General features: G+C 45.1%; 1 protein-coding gene across 1 annotated transcript in view; it reads left to right on the plus strand.

The window, feature by feature from the left end:
* IARS2 (isoleucyl-tRNA synthetase 2, mitochondrial) overlaps positions 1-19,729 on the plus strand; it is a 551,921-nt gene that overhangs the window by 351,426 nt on the left and 180,766 nt on the right. Inside the window, exon 15 of the mRNA XM_085612944.1 lies at positions 2,575-2,683. Within this exon, the coding sequence (XP_085469070.1) occupies positions 2,575-2,683 (109 nt within the window). The remainder of the gene's footprint in view (positions 1-2,574; positions 2,684-19,729) is intronic.

Below are 19,729 nucleotides of genomic sequence, written 5' to 3' on the forward strand. Positions count from 1 at the left end.
TTCTAGCTAGTCCCATTCCTCACATACAGTATTAGGATTGTTATTCCATCCTCTGGGTTTCTACATAGGACAGCTATGGCTGCCGCAGTGAAAAATAGCTTTTGGGTGCTAATCACTGTCAGGGTATGCTAGAATTAAATTTCTAAATGTCTTACTTTAAAATAACATGCACTCTGCCTTATGAGCGACAAGACTTATTGATATTTAAAAGGGAAGTTCTGACCAGTCAAAAAGGTTTAGCTTGACAGGTTGAATTGCAGTGTTTAAACTGCCAGAGTTGACCTAAAGTCATGTGACCTTAGTGGATTGCACAATAGATGCTACCGTCTCACCAGTGACATTTAACTTGCAGGCCCTAGGTACATCTTGTATTCTGGGGACTTAGAGGTAAATTAAATATACCAATTGGGAACATGTCAGTTCGACAATGTTTAAAGGGGCAGCACAGGCACTTTACTACTGGTTAGCAGAGGTAAAGTGCACAGAGTTCAAATGACTGCAAAATATAGGGTTTATCAAAAGATGAAAAATACAAGGGGACCAAGTAGAAAAGGCGGATTTCCTGCAGTCATGAGTCCTCCCACTTAGTGGTTTACAATGTCCCTCCACTCAGCTCCTTGATGTGTGTTCTATAACAGAAGGTACTTCTCACTGCCCAATTGCTGTATGATACAGTGCTCTCCCAAGCAGCTTACCTATTAGTCAATCAGTTAGAATGAGTTTGTAGCATTTCTTGCCCCCTCTATACAGCTAGTATTTCATCTGAAAGGCTTGCTGTTGGCAGCCCTGCACAAATGGCTAGAATTGGTGCAGTAAGCTGCGGCTACAGCCTTATCCAATATGCCCCCAAGAAGAGAGTGGCTACAATGGCACTTCACCATCTTAACATGGGACACTGGGTCCTGATGGCCGCCACAGCCTCCAGCAGCCCACAGGAGAGGCATCTGCTACATCTTAGCCTCCTCAGTCATGCTCAGCCATGGTTTAACTCCAGCTTACACCCACTGGCTCCCAGGAATGAATTGTTCTCTCTGCTGTAGGGTGAAACAATGTTCCCAATGACCTAGTTCTCAGGCCCATTGTGGGATCCCAGATTTGAATGAGACTGCGTCAGATGTCATCCCTCAGTACTTGCCAGCTGAACTTTCTTGCCTCTCCTGCTCTGCCACTTCTTTCCTTTAGTCAAAGCAGCACTGACTGTGCACTAGGGACAGGTGAGAAAATGGACAGTGGCTATGGAACCAACTACCACCAAGCGAACAGCAGCACATTCATTACAGGATCAGTATCAAAATCTCCATTACATAGTCCTCTAAGCTAATTTAACTGATTGTAATCACCAGCGTTGTGGAGTTTTGCAAACTGTTGTGTTCATTCCGCTACCTTGGTCTCCATGCACATTTTGCTTCTGAGGTGTTTATTGCTGGCCCACATTCCTACACGTCGACAAAAAGGTTGCCTCGAATGCTTCCGTGGCTATATTCGAAAGACATTTGTTTGAAGATTCTGCTATTCTGACTTTTGCCATGTTAATAGAAGCAGCTCGTCCTAATCTTTCACAGTCTTCTTATCTTCTTAGTGCCCTGCGTGCATTAGAGTTACTTTGTGGGCAGTCGATTAAACTTTATATGAACAATTGAATTATGAATATGAAGAGTACTTCTCTCCATGCTGAACCTGAGCGCAAGCATTTAAATCCATGCCACTAGATGCTATCCTATTACACAAATGTCGCTTTGTTAAAATAACCGTGCTTGACCTGTCAACAGTCTAGACTGTTTCAAGGTTGGAACTCATACAGGGTATCAAAGTTCTGTCCAGGTGTATTGTTTAATTATTATTATTATTTAGCATTTGTAGAGTGCGTAGCTACCCGAAGGCATCCCAGCGCTAGCGGCCAAACAAGGGGAGGAGTTTACAGTGTCAGGAGGGTGTGGGGTGATAGGCCAGTGTTTTGGAAAAGCCATGTCTTGAGGAGTTTACGGAAGGGAAAAAGACAGGGTTCCAACCGGAGATGTAAGGGCATTGTGTTTAATGTGAAGCATGCTGCGAGCACTTTGTCCTCTTGCTATCTTTGTAACGCATTCAAGGCTCTGTCACTGTGTGACCTGCAAGTTCTGAGCTCGAATCCCTGGGAATTTAACTCTTTCATTTTTAGAGTCTGATAAATGAAGTACCATGAAATGGCTAAAACGTGTTAATGACAGCACTTTGAAATGGCATCACCTGTGCTTAAGAGATTTAAAAATAAGTGTTTTATCAAGTTCTTTATAGACTGTGGGCTCGCAGATATGATATGTCAGTGTATGGATAATATCTTTAACCTTTGAGCGGTGACACAAAGCACTGGTTTGTCTAAACAATTACATCAATTATTAGATCTTAAGAGCTGGTCTCTGTTTGCTTCTGTTGGTCAGTCTGGTAGGATACATTTGTTGATACTATTGTAAATGGTTGTTTGTGTGAGTAGACAGTGTGAGACTGTTCACATGGTTGTGTCTTTTTTTGCACTTGTAAATCCCAAGTTTGATGTTGTGATGTTAAAATTGTGTTTCTTTGTCTTATTTTTTTCAGATGCAGACCAAAGGGCTGATGTGTACATGGAAGGGAAAGATCAGCTTGGTGGTTGGTTTCAGTCCTCCTTGCTTACTAGTGTTGCAACCAGGAAAAATGCACCATATGGGTAAGCAAGTCTAGGCAACAAAACATCACTACCCACTTGATCCATGTTGGCATTCCTCAACTTGTATTGTGATGGTACAACATGCCGTTAAATGCTTTCCTACCAGCAGTCGCTTCATTGTCCAGTTGCAGAAGATAGTAGCTGCCCCAGGGCGGCTCTGGACCCTGCCTAGCTCAGTTACATGTTGAATGGCAGTTACTTGATATCATTGAATCTTGATATCTCTGGTGCGCGTTGTTTCTCAAATACCCTGAAGTTAGTGAAATAACTAGACATCTCACTGAAATATTAAAAAATACCCAAGACACGTTGATAATGTGGATAAGTTGTAAACAAATCTAAACGAAGGGAAGCAGTTTGTACAGCAAAGCTCATTTTCAGTGGTTAACAGTTGGATATGTTTTTCCAAAGGATTTTTCTCCAGGAAAATGCTGATTTCTTTGAAAATAGACAAAACCATATAATAAAACGGTCTCCCCTTTAGAGCCATCCTTATTTTCTCGCAATGATTTCATGGTATTCTTGAAAACATAAACTCTGCATATCCATAACAGTTTTTCACTGATAAAGCATCAAGGATAAAGTCATTTGTGGTCTGAGATGATGCCATTACCCAGCACAGCTAAATATATTTTCTTGAGAGTCGCAATATTGTGTAACACAATTTGGCACATTATGTAAAAGAGTGGCAGTTCTTTCTCACTGCCTAGAGTTGAGCATAAGGATGAGCATTTATTGAGGCATAGCAGGGACTATTCTGTTCGCCATATAGGGGGCTAGTTCATATAGTATGATTGGCATGTTCTGCAGCCATATGTCAATGAAAATGTGCCACTGGAGAAAGTCACAATGCGCCATTCTCAATGGATGCATGCCTTCCTACACTTCAGCTCCAAGGCAGTCCTATGCAAGTACAACTAACTGCTAACTTAGAGGTAAGTAGACAGACCTTTTGGCTTTGAAACTGTTTTTATTATGTTATCTTTGTTTCTTTCTGACTTTAATGTTCACACCCAGCTAATTTTGACTTGACCCAAGTCACCAAGATATTTTTGTTATCAACATTATCAACTGTTGTAAATAAGTACTCATCAACTTTATGAAATATGTACATTTTAATTTTTAAAAGGCACTTTGAAGCCAAGTGGATTATTGTAGTCCAACTCAATTACAATAGATGATCTTTCTTTGGGGGGAGGATGGCCAAGGAGTAAGGGTGCTGATCATATGGATAATGTAAGTACCATTAGCAGACACCTTTGGCCATCCATCAGTACAATCCACAACGCTACATGAATATTTCATCCATAATTGACATTCACTCCCACTCTTTACCAAGCTTAAATCTTGATTGTCAGAAGGGTTCTTGCTGCTAAATTCTTCTGTACCCGAATTATTTCTCCTATCCCACAAACACAGAAACAAATTCAGCATAATTGATGAACACAGTAAAGGGGTTTGGCTTTATCGTATTACTTTTCACCTCAGTAAAATCGGTGAGATTTCACTCGATCCTACTCGGTTCTTTGATTCATAAATAGAGCCTCTAAAGCAGATAATTTTCCTCGAAGCCAGCACAAAAAGATCAAAAGCCTCCTGTATACACAGCACACCCAAGAACTGCGGCTCCTGCTCTAGCTGTAGTCTTGTCTGGCCTCTGGAAATGCCATCCTTGCCAGTATTCTGTAATTCTAACTGACCCCTATCAGGGCAGTACCTCAGTTAATAGCACTTTCTCTGTCAACAGAAAATGATACAATATCTTACTCATCCTCTAAGAATTACATTGTTTCCCCATCGAAGCGAGGATTACATTCAAAATCGAATGTCTTACTTGCAAAGTCAATCTTCTAAACCATTCCCTATATATAGATGTCCAATCAACTTATCAGCAGGCCCAAGAGGTGTTCGGAGCAGAAATGCTCTGTACCTCAAACACCGACATTCAAGACCTCTCAAGCGCTGATTCTAATTTTCTCAGTCATCCTATAGGAACGCCGTATCTGCAAAACTGTGAACTGCCCCGACCCTAGTGTTCAGCAACTAAATAAAAGGCACCTCTTCAGCGTTCCGCTCCTAACTAACTCCAGCGAGGCTCCCACAATGATACTGCTTTATTCTGATGTATACTGTATTACTACTTACTAGTTATTTTGTATATCCGTGTTCTCTGTACCACACACCAATGCCTCACGAGGTAGCCAGGCTATATAAAAATGACTCCATTCCATGGGGAGACAGCACTTGCCACTTTTGCCGATCCCTGGCCCAAACCACCAGCACTTTACTCCGACCCCTGCCTGGAAGAAAGGAGGGGCCGAAGACGCCTGAAAAGGCCAACGCTAGTCCGGCAGCACAGGAGACAGCACTCGCCACTTTTGCCGCTCACTGCCGGTCCCTGGCCCGAAGCACCAGCACTTTACTCCGACCCCTGCCTGGAGGAAAGGAGGTGCCGAGGATGCCTGAAAAGACCAACGCCAGTCCCGCAGCGCGGGGCGTGGCCGGGCTCGTCCCGGGCCCATCTTAGCCCGACAGAGCCCGGAGTAGGCTGGGCTGGGCACCCCCTCTTGGCTGTGTGTACGGGTGTCTCACATATATAAACATTGCTTTGGACATACCCCTGGACAAAGGGTGCCCTGGCTGCCTGAAAGACGAACAGTAAGACATTTAAAGCTATTATTTATGAACTGGGGGTCGTGTGGCACAAAGTCCATATCAGGCTGGTATTGCACATGAAGATCCTGTAGACACAGACTCATTTGTATTATAGTATTGTTGTTTTAGTACTGATGGCCCAACCTAAACGAAGGTCTTTAGAATTTTTATTAATATATCTGACCGAGCTGGGTTACTAGGATGGGGAAAAGAAATTCCACAGCTAGCCACTCGCCAAAATCCTTGAGAAAGCCCAAAAAATGCGAGTCTGACTTTGCTCATCTATCTTACTGGGGCTGTTGGTGCTATTGAAAAGCAAATCTCCTCGGTGGAAGAGACATTGTGTATGGATCCTTTAGGATCGAAAATTAGTGATAAAGTACAAAGCGTGGGTGATAAGGGGGTGGGTGAAAATTGTATTCTGGGTAACAAGGTTGGGGCATCAAAAAAAGGTTGTATCCAGATTATATCCGACAACATCTCAACTAGTGACTTGGAGTTGAAAACTTTACCTTCCCCAAGAGATCTTGTAATCCTCAGACAATAGCTAGTCCTGAGATTACCACGAGTACCACGCAAGCCATCCCTACAGAGCCCAGAATTCCCAAAACATACTCGAAAAAACAGCAGGGCAAAAAAGGCAAAACTCGACTGAGTACGGATCTTACTCCTCGCCCAAAGAACAGCTGTCATGTATCATTGGGATTGTGACAAATTTATTAACTGAATTAACCAAGTTTGTAATTACTACACTGACAGACAGGCTGGACAAGATTGAGGCCAGTCTGGAGAAAGTGCTTGGTAATCAGAACCCAGGCAATCCAAAGGGTAATATACAGAATTAGAACATTGGAATGTTGGAAGCTCCATTGAAAACAATGGAGTGCTTATAATGGCTGGTATAAGCCCGGAACTCCAACATTCCAATGCTTCTTTGTTCACAGCTCTGGCTGTGAACAAAGGCTTCAGGGAGCCTGAGGGGATTTGAATCCCCTCGAGCTCCCTGAAGGCTTTGTTTTATTTGTTAGAACATTCTGCCCTCTAGTGGCAGAATGTTCTAATAGCCTTATAGCCCTTCGTAGCAGGGCTAAACCCAGCTATTAAAGTCCCACTGCTTTGTTAAAGTCCCTTGCCTTCGGCTCGGGCCTTTAACGCTGTAGCGGGCCTTTAATAGCCGGTATAGCCCGCAACGGTGGGCTATAAGGCTACATTATGAATTAACAACTGCCCCCTCTAAACTTCATATCATGAGCTCAAAGGATGTATTGTCAAAGCCCAACGATGGGAGCAAGGCTAAGGGGTCCAGGTCACATGTAAAAACGTTAGTAAGATCGCAAAGTAGTTTATTAGGTAGGGGAGAGTTGCCCATCAATATGGAGGTAGGAGGGAACGGAAGACACATGGGTGAGAGACAATTGTGTGAGTCATCAACAGGAGTTCCCCCGACTCCTTTTTCGTATAAGGAAAGCACAATGAGCACACAAAATTTAAATCTACCTCCTGCTGCAACACCATTCGTTGTAATTTTGGCCAACATTCCATCTCCTTGCCCAGGGGAAAATGAACCCTGGGTTACGTTGCGGAACAAAGCCATACATTGGCTGGGGAATTGGATAGGATTGGCCAATGCTATGTTTAAAGAATTTAAGATGGTTAGGAGAATTGGGTGGGTTGGTAACAGCAGAAAAACTTTCCATTGAGACTGTGTTGTACTTACTTTTGGAACCCCCTCTCTAGTAGGAGAAATCCTAAGTAGAGCTCGGGATAAAAATATCTCCCATTCCGGTATTAATGTTTTACCGCTGGGTTTCTTTTATCAGCCCAAGCGTAGTACTAGGCAAAATGAAAGTCATCCATTTACACAGGGCTCTGACTTTCCAACCTATAATTTAGAGGTTTCGAACAGATTTGCGCCCCTTCAAATATTGGACAAGATTGATTGACTACCTAAACAATCAATGCAGAGCACGTCAAAAAGAGGACTTAATGCACAGATTACCTGTGACCCCAGCTTGACTGAACAGGTTACTATACCAACTACCGAAAAGAGGATACCTCACTGTAGTGGTCATCAGGCTTCTGGGTCAGGATGAACAACTAGTAGTATACAAGTACATAGTCGGGAATGTAAACCTAGTAGAGTTTCACAGGCTAGGCTAGAACCCATGTGCCAGACCGAGTCTGTCCCGGGCTCAGTATTACCTAAGAGCGTCACTCTGAGAGTACTTTTTTAGAATGTGGCAGGCTTGTGCAATAAACTGAATAATTCTGTTTGGGTGGATTTCATTGAGAAGTTTAACATCTTGTGTGTACAAGAAACTTGAGCTGTAGAGGAAATTCATATAAGACATACCACACCCCGGCAGTCCATTCTATGTATGGGAGATCTAAGGGAGGAATTTGTATTTACGTCTCAAATCTGGTCAGGGTACTTAAGATTGAAATGTTAAAATCCGAAGTTTAGTATCAAATTGTCCTGATCCACATTGATTGCAAGTGTATTCTGGTTTTGATTAACTTTTACAATAATGCACCAAAAGAGCAATTCGGGGTAATTTTGAAGATGCTTAATCAAGATAAAGGAATCTAAGGTCCGCGATGTGATTATCATCTGGCGTGGTGATTGTAATATAGGTCTATGTCCTCTAGGTGGGGTGGGCAAATGCGGTCTAACACTAGAAGATAAGGACCCTCTGACTCATTTTTGCACTCTGACCGTGGGGACCCACTAAATGTGATTTTATTCTCACATGACCTTGGTTTTGCCAATTGTTTATGTTCCCATAGAGTGGATTTTGAGAATACTTTCATTGGTAGGGGACTGGAATCAACAATAGATTTTATAATTGGCCCTAACTGTTATGCTACCTATATCTCAAACTACAAAATCCATAAAAACGTAATAAGCGATCATTTACCGTTAAGCATTAGTATTACATTTCCCACTATGTTAGAGCGACAACAAAATAACCAAATAGCTTGGACCCAGAATATATCATTGGGAAAGTTAAATGGATACACCTTACGATGGTCTAGCTGTAACCCAGAGGAGTTAAAAACACAAATTGTTACCAAGGCCTATAATCCACTCCATTAGACACATTAGTAGCATTTTCTCAAATAACATCAGTTATTCAAAATCTGCTCAGGACAGAAAGTAAAGGTACACGTACCCGTTGTCAGGGTTGGTTCGATACCAACTGTACTAGAGCTTACACGAAGTTAAAGATAGCCCTACACAAAGCAGTGAGGGATCAGGAAGAAATAAGAGAGAGCAGGAAGGTATGTAATCGTGCACGGAGAACACGAAGGAAGGAGTTAAAAGAAAACGCATGGGCTAGCCTTTATGAAGCCTCTCTGAGTAAAGATAGTGCCTCTTTCTGGTGGGCAGTAAATGCACCGTTTTTTAGTAAGTCTAATAACCCATCGGTAGAGGCTGCAATAGATGAGAAGAAATGGGTTGGTTTTTTTCTCTGGTGTTTATAATTCACAGAAAGACAACGAAAGGGAGGTTATTGGGGCAATAAATGCAAGCAAGAGCGGAAAGGTCCCCGGCCCAGACGGGGTGCCAATTGACTTGTTTAAATCTAATCTTCCACTCTGGACTCCGCTAATAACACGGGTCCTACAGGCCTGCTGTGTGAAGGGTTTTATTAAAACCTGGTCGGAGTCAATAATTGTATCACACGTGGACCTAATTGGTTCTCTAGTAGGCGTCCTCACCCTAGCAGCTGAGCGCATTCCTTTACACTCGATGGGTCACCAACTGCGCATTAACTTAAACTACAATGTTCCAATTATAGCCAGCCACCGGTTGACCCAAACCGGATGGTGGCCTGCCGCTTCATTGTTAACAGATAGCCCTGCCCAGCCCAGGATACTATTGTCCAACTAGCACTGGCATCACGACTCCTGCCAATTGGTTAGCCACTTTTTATCGCGCCTTTCATCTCGCCTGCTTCGTTACGAATCACTCGTCGTTTTTTCATTCCTATCACACGACCAGCATCCTTACCTCAATTCCCTCTCTTCACTCTCCTCTCGCCAGATCATGACACATGATTTCTGGCTCTACTCTGTCCTTGATCCTTTACCTCTCCCGTTCTGTCGTCACCATCCTATGAACACGGCCATTTCTTCCTCACCTTGACCTTAATATTTTGCGCACATCACGACTGATATGTCAATCGAGACAACCTTTGAGCACAACTGTATGGACCATCAGCAGCTCTTTTAATCTCGTGTTTTTCTTGCTTCCTCTTTATTTTTTCCATGGTTTACGCAATTACAGCTTTTTGTATACAGGCATGTCACTTTAATGTCCTGAAGATGATCCCACTATTTATTTAAGGGATCGAAGCGCCGTCGACAAAATGTACACCATATACATTCACTAAACTGCTATGTTAAAGTATGTAATGGTGTCTCTACGATATTCTGTCTGTTTCATTTATATCAAACTTGTATACAGACACGTTTTCTTTGCCTGAACCCTTTACTTAATGTTGTTTGTCTGTTCGTGTCAGTAGGACGCAGGTTGTGCCCCACTTGGATTTTTTTCCCCTACTTTGTTATACATTTATTATATATTAAATACCTGTCCGGCTGGACAGAAATATAGCACTGATTGAGTCTATATTAATTCTTACTGTATTAGAATACTGTCTAGGGACCACTGTCTTTAGAAATAGTTTTCCTCTTTTATCTGTCATGTTTGCTTTTGTGATTTTATACGACTGAAATCGAATAAAGCTTATTCTGATTCGGACTCCATTCATTATTAACCAGTGCCTCTACCTACTGGTCTTCCTGATTCCATCCTTTGGATTTCCTTTTAACACCTGTGGTGGCAGCATCCAGATTCTTTAGTAACTCTTGCTACTTTTAGATCATGTTGGTTTTTTTTCTACCCAATATCTCTGTACGCAAAGCATTTTTACAAATTGCTAGTGGAGCTGCAAGCTCCTTTAAAACTCTCAAAAAATATGATACCAAGGATCACGTACAGAATAGCAGACTTCTACTTCTTACTTCCTTAATGTCAATTAAGGAAAGAAACTGCAGCTTACAGTTAAAAAGCATAATAGTAATATTGATGTGCTGCCAAATTTACGATATTTATAATTATATAATTTATAATTTTTATATTAGTGAGTTCCAAGAAGCTAGATTTCTTTATGAAATATTTTTGTTAGACATTGCTTTTAACCATATTAATAATAAAAAGCAATGCCACATAATCTGAATATTTTTTATGTTGCATATAAACTAATAGAATTATAAATGAACACCTTAGTATACTGATCTGATGTGCACATAGGGTTAGGGGTATTTATGGCAGTAGCACCGAAATGCAAAAGTCCAGTCTGCCCAATATATGCAAAGAAATGCAGTCATTCTTTTGTTAGCAATTCACAAAGGGAGGTATTGGATGATTATTGAAGCATATCACGCTGTCCTGCAAAAGTCGGGGTGTGGATGACACACTTGTAAGAGGCAAGAGCCCTTTGGCCTAGTGCCCAAACCTAAGGGCCTTAGGCTGGGTGGCAACAGTTAATTTTATTGTCATGTCGCTTGGTGATTGGATGCAGACAGACTGTCGTAAACTGAACACCAACAGAATTGAACCATTGGTTGCTTGTGACGTAGCTATCCTCTGGACAGTGTCATCGTTTGGCCAGTGCTCTACCCATGTCGAAAAGGTTCATGTCCTTACTTTTTAATACATAAATATCTAACTTTGAATCAGTTAGCCTATTCATCTTCTATGGTTTATGTCAACCTTAAAATTCTCAAATGAACGTTGTCTGACATTCTAAATGTTAATTGATCTATGGTTACACCATTTATAAACTACTGCTCTTTATTGTGACTTGCCCAGCATCTGGCATGCGGCAGCAAAAATGATGTTAAGTTATGTTGAAAACAATTTATAAAGCGCACGTTAACCAACAGTTTCTTGGCGCTAAGCGGAGTCAGTCGATTGCTGGAGCAGTAAAAGAGGAGTTCAATTGTAGCACTGGACAAAAAAACAGGTTTTAAGAGACATCCTAAACTGAGTATAGGAAGAGGACAGGCGCAGTTCGAGGGGAACAGAATTCCAGAATTGTGGTGCCAGAGTCAAGAATCTAAGACCCCCATGTTTTTTACGTTTAAACGGACAATGGGTCAGCAAATTCATATTTGCAGAGCGCAAGGCTCGAGAGGGAACATAGCGCTGTACTCTAGACACAATGAAGGCCGGGCCACGATCCAAGAGGGCTTTGTAGATAGTGCAGCCTAATTTAAAGAGACAGCGTTGGGTCAGATTTAGGTTGGCCATACACAAACCTAGCGGCTTGGTTCTGCACCAGTTAAAGCCGACGTAGTTGGTAAGCTGGTATGCCGTATACAAGGAATTAGCGTAGTCAATACGCGACATAACCAGGGCAAGTATAACTTGAATCCGGGCCTCAGTGGTTAAATATCTGCTTATTTTGAAAATTCTCCGGAGGTGGAAGAAACAAGCAGATACCACAGCATTGATCTGTGCCCTCATCGTGAGGTCATTGCTAATCACGATTCCCAGGCTTTTGACCGAGTTGACAGGGGATGGAGGGCATCCCAGAGAATGTGGCCAAAAATTGGAGTTCCAGGGATTCCCTGAGCCATCTGTGAGAATCCGCTCTGGATTTAACTTAAGGTGGTTAGCATTCATCCAGTTGCTAATGAATATCATAGTAGACTGGAAGCTTTCGTAGATGAAGGGGAGAAGTCAATGTTAAACACTAACTGGAGATCGTCGGCGTAGTTAAATATAACCACCTCTCTTTTGAAGGGCCAAAATCAAAGGAAGAATATAAAATTTAAAAAGAAGGGGAGAGAGCGATGAGCCCTGTGGAACCCCACACGTCAATCTCCTTTTCTCAGCCAAAAAGCTAGCGAGACGGACTGCTTGAAAGTGGTCACTGAGAAATGAAGATATTCATTTCAGAGGAGGATCCCGGATCCAGGCGCTCTCGACCCGGTCGACCAACAGATGGTGGTCGACCGTATCGAAAGCAGCCGAGAGATCCAGGAGCACCAGAGCTTGCGTGGCACTTTGGTCAGCCCCCCTTCGTAATTCATCGAGAACTGCTAAAATAACAGACTCGGTGGAATGTTCGGATCTAAAACCAGCTTGGTGAGGGTCCAGATAGTGTGACTTCTTAACAAAAGTGCTGAGAAAATGGCCACATGGGCTTCCAGGATTTTTCCCAAAAAGGTCAGCAGTGGGATAGGACGAAAATTGCTGGGAATAGAAGGGTCAGTGCTTGTTTTTTCAAAAATAGGTACCACTTCTGCGCTCTTAAAAAGGTTGGAGACAATGCCCGTAGTGAGGGAATTGTTAAGAAGGGACATAGGGGGCTCAGGGCACTGGAGGAAGACTTCCCGGAGGATAGAAGGAGGGAAGCTGTCAGTGGGGGATCCAGAGCTAACCTTAAGTAAGGAGACAAAAGCCTCTTGGGTGATGAGAGGGAATTGTTCCAGGCAGTGAGGATTGGTATATGAGCCACAGGGGTCTGAAAATGCAGAGGACTGAAGAATACTGGATTTGATGTTCACAATTGTAACAGGCACAGAGCGATGTCAAGGTAATGCACCTGTTCAATCTGATCAGATTCAGAACACTGATGCTTTTATCTGACCCATTGGGCCTGCTTAACTCACTAATAGGTTTATTATTACCTTCTGCACTCTCTACCAAAGTGTTGTCCCCGATTGTTCTGGTTTTCACTGCTTAGTGCCAAGAAGTGGTGGTAGCGTTTGCACTCTCCAAAGTAAATATCATCAAATCTTATAGAGACTGCTAGCCACGAATTCCTTACCATAGAATATTCCCCAGGATTCAGGCTGGATCTGAAAAATATTGAGCAGTACCCCTGTGTGCCTGTAGGTGGCATCAATGGCTGTCTCGTCCACACTAGATGCGGTGCCACTCCAGCCCGATGAGATCAGTTCTTTTCTTTCATCTGTATTTTTTTAGCATTCTGCTCCCAGTGTGTTAGGGATGTCCCCTAAGAAGCCAGTGGGTTTTAAATCATGTGGGGCAGATGTCTGTGAAAGACCTCCATCTGGTCTGCCTGTGTTGCCTGGAGTCAGACCTCTAGGAACTGTCCCATCTGCCGCACCCTGTATCCGAAGGCTGTTCAGGTGTGGGGAGACTGAGCTCCTGACAGCCCTACAGCGGTTGACTTTGCACCGCTCCAGGTCCTGGTCATGTGTAAGATCCTGGGCCTGCTCTCGGAGTTGTTCAAGTCAGTTACGGTTGAAGTTGTCATTGAGTAAGTCCCACAAGCACTAGAAATTTAAGCAGTTGATTCGCTCTTTGACTTCACCACAGCCGTCCAAGTCATCGGACGAGATGTGGGGATGACGAAGTAGCAGCCCCGCTCCAGCACTCCCCATGTGATGCTCTAGCCTGGGTCCGCTCCATGCCTCCCTGAGTTTCCTGGAGCCAGAGCGACCCCTGCGCAACTCAAGGAGCTCTATGAGATTATGAACCTCCTATTTTGGCATTCAGACCCTTCTGGAGCACCCTTGGGCCCCACAGTCTGGGAGGTGCCGTGCTGGACTCTTGCTGGCGAGTTCGCCCTTGGTGCCAGTCGAGCCCTTGTGATTTGTTCCTGGATCAGGACTGACTCCAGTCGTTAACCCACAAACTTTATTGTAGTTCGCTGAGCCCGTAGTCATTCCCAACATGGAGCCGGGCAGACCTTATTCAACATCCGGGGCGTAACACAGGCCACCGCGGTGCGAGGAGCCCCCGAGCTGCAGGGGTGCCCTCATTACAGAACTCAGGCATGTGAGCTCCGGATTAAATCCGGAGCGGGGGCCCCTCTGTGTACCTGGCAGGGGGGCCCCCTCAACTTTTGTTACACCACTGTTCAACATGGATTCAGTGCGGTGTCGGTGTCTAACGCTCGCCTGGGTCGGAGACACAGTGCCTCCTTTCCTTGGCTGAGGGGGATCTGAGGATCCATACAGTTACTCTGATCCCTATGAAGACCCTCTGGCCCAATTGGATGATGATAGTTGGTATGAGGAGCTGGCGGATGCTAATGGCCTGGATACCTCACCAGACACTGGCCTGGTCTCTCCTCCTCCTAGTGTGGCTACAGAGGAAGGGGCTTACTTTGCTATGGTGGTAAGGAGGGTGCTGATGTCTTCGTCCTCTAGCTGGCCTCGGTGGAGGTCAAGACCAATGTCTTGATGGAGATGCTTCAGCTACTGCCCTTCAATTAAGCCCTTTCTGATGTACTGTTCAGTGTCTGAGCCCAGCCCTGCATGGGCACTCCAATTGCACACTGTCATCGCCACACTCCGACCCAGCTTTCCTCACACAGCATTCCACTCCTGAAGAGCCTGGTGATACAGGCCTCAGCATCCAGAGTGAATCCTGGCATGTTCCCTACCAATCCACTAGATAGGAATCCAAGAGGCTGGATACCTTCGCAAAAAGATTTTCTTTTCCCCCAGTCTTGTACTACTGTCGGTCTACAGCACACGTCTCTTGGGCTTATATAGCCACACTGTGTGGACAGCGTTGCACAAGTGCTGCTTTTGGTCTCGGATGAGGCCCAAGCCATCCGGAACCAAGCTATTGCCAATGGCAGAAATGCAGCGAAGTTCGCCACCAGAATGGACACCACACTCTTGCTGGGCAGGGCCATTGCTTCATCAGAGGCACTCCGCTGCCATGCCTGGCTGAGCTGAGCAAGTGAAAATCCGATTCAGCGTTGGGGTGCCTCAAGAAGAGTAGGATCACCACCCGGTTGTTGGGCCAGCCTCACTCTTTCGCTCCATTTGCATCTATGGTCGGGGTTACCACAGCCAACGGACTTCTGAATGAATGAATGAATGAATGAATGAATGAATGAAGCGAAACTTGTAACGCGCAAACTTAGCCCAATGGGCGTCAAGGCGCCTAACATAAAAGCTGACTGGAGGAAAACATAAGAGCTTACTGATAGGCCTTTATAAAGAACCAGGTTTTCAGCGCTTTTCTAAACAAAGATAGAGAAGGAAGCGCCTTAATCTCTAGGGGAATGCCATTCCAGAGTAGAGGCGCAACAGTGGAAAAAGCTCTGCTCCCCCATCTGGATTTTTTAGAGCGAGGGACCACAAGCTTGTTGGAGTCTGCAGAACGCAGAGACCTGCCAGGAATATATCGAGTGAGCAGAGACCCCAAAGCATTTGAGGGGCCAGCCTGCACGGCTCTATAAGTAAGACAGAGGAGTTTGAATGAAATTCTAAATCTGATAGGGAGCCAGTGCAAGTTCCTCCTGGCCATCGTCGCAGAAGAGTCCCTGGGAAGTGCTAAAACAAATCTAGCGGCAGCGTTCTGTACTACCTGCAGACGTTGTAACAAATATTTATTAGACTCCGCGTAAAGTGCATTGCAGTAATCTAATCTGGAGCCCACGAGGGCCGTGACTGTATGTTTTCGTGCCTGCGGGGACAGATAATGAATGATGCGTTTTAGGATTTTAATAATTCCCCAGCAAGTAGCCACGGTCCTGTTAGTCTGGCTGTTCATGGCAAGTGAGGTATCGAAAATGACACCAAGATTCCTAGCCGTAGAGGAAGGAGTAGGGCAGGTTCCTAAGGAAGGAGGCCACCACTCATTGGACCAGATGTTTTGATCTTTGCCGAACACGAGAACCTCCGTTTTATCGGCATTGAGTTTTAAAGAGTTAAGCACCATCCACTCAGCGACCATCTGCATGCAGGCCCTGAAGCTCGCGGCAGAGACACCCAGAGAATGGTTAAGGGACACCATAATCTGAGTGTCATCCGCATAGGATACTACCTCCATCCCCTGCGATCTTACTAATCTTGCAAGGGGGGCCACATACAAATTAAATAGGGTGGGGCTCAAGGCCGAACCCTGGGGCACTCCACATTGCAAAGATTTAGCAGGGGAAAGGTAATCACCCAGCAGAACTCTTTGCTCTCTCTGATGTAAGAAGGAGTCAAGAAGGCTGAGAGCTTGTCCTGCAACCCCTGCCTCCCTCAACCGCGATGTAAGGGTAGAGGGAGACAGGGTATCGAATGCTGCAGTCAGATCCAGCAAAACAAGAATCGTCGACTGACCCAGATCAACTTTACGCCGGATGTTATCCACTACCATAGTCAGAGCAGATTCAGTACTATGAAACTTCCTGAAACCATGCTGCGAACTATCTAAGAACCCAGAGGAATCAAGGAAGGTGGAAAGGTGAGAGTTTAAATGGGCTTCAAGCATCTTTGCAGGGGCAGGCAAAAGGGAGATGGGCCTAAAGTTCTTCATCACTCCCGGATCCAAGGAGGATTTTTTTAGGAGGGGTTTCACTATGGCCTTTTTCCAGACTATTGGAAAAATGCCCTGAGTCAAGGCCGCATTCAAGACTGCCAGAAACGGTGGCAGGAGTGATTCCCTGCAGTCCCTTAAAACTTTCAACGGACAGGGATCGGCCGGGGAGGCTGACTTGGTCCGATCCAACAATAGGTTGAGATCCTCGAGAGAGAGAAGCGGAAAGTGGGAAAGAGAGATATGTGGGTCTCTCCTCCAGGATTCCGCGGCCTTAATGCTACTCAGAGAATGCTCATCCAGCATCTTCTTCTGACTATCAAGGGCCAAGTGGATATCCGAGATTTTATTGTAAAAAAAATCGGAAAGATTATTGCAAAGCTCTTGCGAGGCCACCACTGGATCAGGGGTCTGAAGCGAGCACAGTGAGCCCACAATCTTAAAAAGCTCTTTAGATGAGGGAAGCGCAGTTGTCAGCTGGGAGAGATATTCCTGCTTCTCCTTGATAACTCGAGATTTATATTCTCGCAGTATCCGTTTATGATCCTCTCTGTCAGCAGGAGCCCATGACTTACGCCATTTCCTCTCCTTGGTCCTGCAGGATTGTCTTAGGAGTCTTAAAGGCTCCGTAAACCAGGGTGCTGCCTTTTTGTGGCAATGAACGCATCTCCCACAAGTCCAGTAGGAACCAAAGCCAGAGATCTGCCCAGTTCACCCCCCCGCCCCCGACAGCTTTAGTATGCACTGGCAACAACACAAGCACCCTGTTGGAGGCAGGATCGGGCATCACCTGCCCCAGTGGCAAGCAACAGCTTCAGACAAGTCAGTGCTTCAAATTGTCCAGCTGGGTTACACCCTTCCATGGCTGGGAACCCCGCCAGCCTTGCCACCGTCCTAAGTTCCGCTGATGGAGGACAATCTCTCCTTGTTGCTCCTTTAACTGTAGGCCCTTTTGGCCAAAGGAGCCATCAAGAAGGTGACTGTATCAGAGGTAGGTTATGGTTGCAATTCTCGCTGCTTTCTGGTACCAAAAAAGGATGTAGGTCTCCATCCTATCTTGGATCAGCACCCCCTCAATGCCTTCCTGAGAAATGAGAAATTCCTGAATTCAAGATGCTAACACTTCTTCAGGTCCTTTCTGTGTTAGACCCTGGAGACTAAATGGTGGAATTTGACCTGCGGGGCGCCTATTTTCATACGCCTGCCCTACTAGATCATTGTCATTACCTGCGCATCTTGGTGGAATACGACCATGTTTAGTTTGCTCCCTTTTGGTCTCACCAGTGCCCATCAGGTGTTCACAAAGGTAATGGTAATGGTTGCTTCGCATCTGCAGAGGTCGGGAGTTTCTCTACCTCGATGACTTGCTGCTTAAGGTAAGCTCGCTACAGACAGTCGTTACCCACCTCCAGATTGTGGCAAACCTCCGGCTTTTCCTGGGGTTCACTGCCAACATCTCCAAGTCACGCCTGACCCCTTCTAAGAAGCTGCATTTCATCTGAGCCATTCTGGACATGGTGCAATTCCACACCGAGAGCCCATGGCATTCGGGCAAAGGCTGGCCGAGACTGCTGGGTCTGATGGGCTCCTGCATTCTGCTGGTGAAGCATGCCCGTTGACATATGCGAACTCACCAGTGGATCCGAAGTCCCAGTGGGCACAACACCAGAGGAATATCTCCGGCCTGATCCAGATATTGAAGGAGACATTGCAAGACCTGCAGAGGTAGCTAACTGGTTGTGATTGAGTTGGTGGCAGACCCCTCTCCCTTCTCAACCCAGAGTTGACAGTGGTGACGGATGTGGAGATCAGAGGCCTCTCTCTGGTCTCCGGCGGAGTCTCAGTTCCACATCAACTTGTAGTTGAGAACGAATCAATTGGCATTGAAGGCCTTCCTCCTATCTATCAAAGGAAGGCTAGTTCAAGTATTCATGAACAACACTACCACCATGTTGTACTGCAAAAAACAGGGCAGAGTGGGGTCGTGGAATTCGTGCAAGAGGCAATTCATCTCTAAGTGGCTGGAACATCAGGACATTTTCCTGGTTGTACAACAAACACCTGGCAGGCTCTCTGAAAGTCAGGATGGACTAATTCTGCTGTTGATGGCTGAGGGACCATGAATGGCATCTGCATTAAGAGGTGACTTAAGGTCTCTTTCGGAACTGAGGAGAACCTTGGCTAAATCTGTTTGCCCCTGCCAAGAACATACAATGTCAGCACTTTTGCACGCTGGAGTTTCCAAAGCAGCTCTCGCTCGGAGACATATTTTGACTAGACTTGAATATGGCACACATATAATATTTTCTGCCAATAGCTCCCCTCGCCTGAGCTTTGAAAAAGATAAGAACCGACTGGGCACAAGTGCTTTCGGTGACTCTGGATTGGGCCAGGAGAGTTTGGTGTTCAGAACTCCTGAGCATGTGCATCTATCCTCCGATCAGGCCGTCACTTGGAGAGGGTCTCCTGTCGAAACAACAAGGGAGGGTTCTGCACCTGAACCTGCACACTCTTTTGTATGCTTGGAAATTGAGTGACACCAGTTGAGGGTCTTCGATCTCCCTTCCAAAGTCTGTACGATCATCCTGGCAGTCTGTCGTCCATCACAAAAACTGTATACTCCTGTCTTTGGGACAGGTTTGTGGTTTGGTGCACTGGGACACTTGGCCCACATTCTGCACCTTTGTCCGCATTGGGGTTGTTTTGTCCTTTGCCCGGCAAGGCCTTGCTCTGGGCACAGTTACAGAGTATCTTTTGGCCCTCTCAGCTTTTTTTGCGGTTGCTGAACCAACCCTCCTTGTTTAAGTCACACATTGTGACTCATTTTCTGAAAGGTCTTCAGCATGTTTGTCCCAAACCTTTCATTATGTCCCATTGGGATCTTAATTTGGTTTTAACCTTTTTGATGTGTCCCCCCACCCTTTGAACCCATGCACAGCTATCCTCTCAAACTTCTGACGATCAAGGCAGTTTCCTTGATGGCCCTCACATCAGCCAGCCAGGAGAATTGGCGAGCTATAGGATTCTTCTGTTCACCCTCCATATACCAGCTTCTTTGTAGACAAACTGGTTCTCCGAAC

The sequence above is a fragment of the Triturus cristatus genome, chromosome 6 (assembly GCF_964204655.1).
Source record: "Triturus cristatus chromosome 6, aTriCri1.1, whole genome shotgun sequence".
Taxonomy (NCBI): Eukaryota; Metazoa; Chordata; class Amphibia; order Caudata; family Salamandridae; genus Triturus; species Triturus cristatus.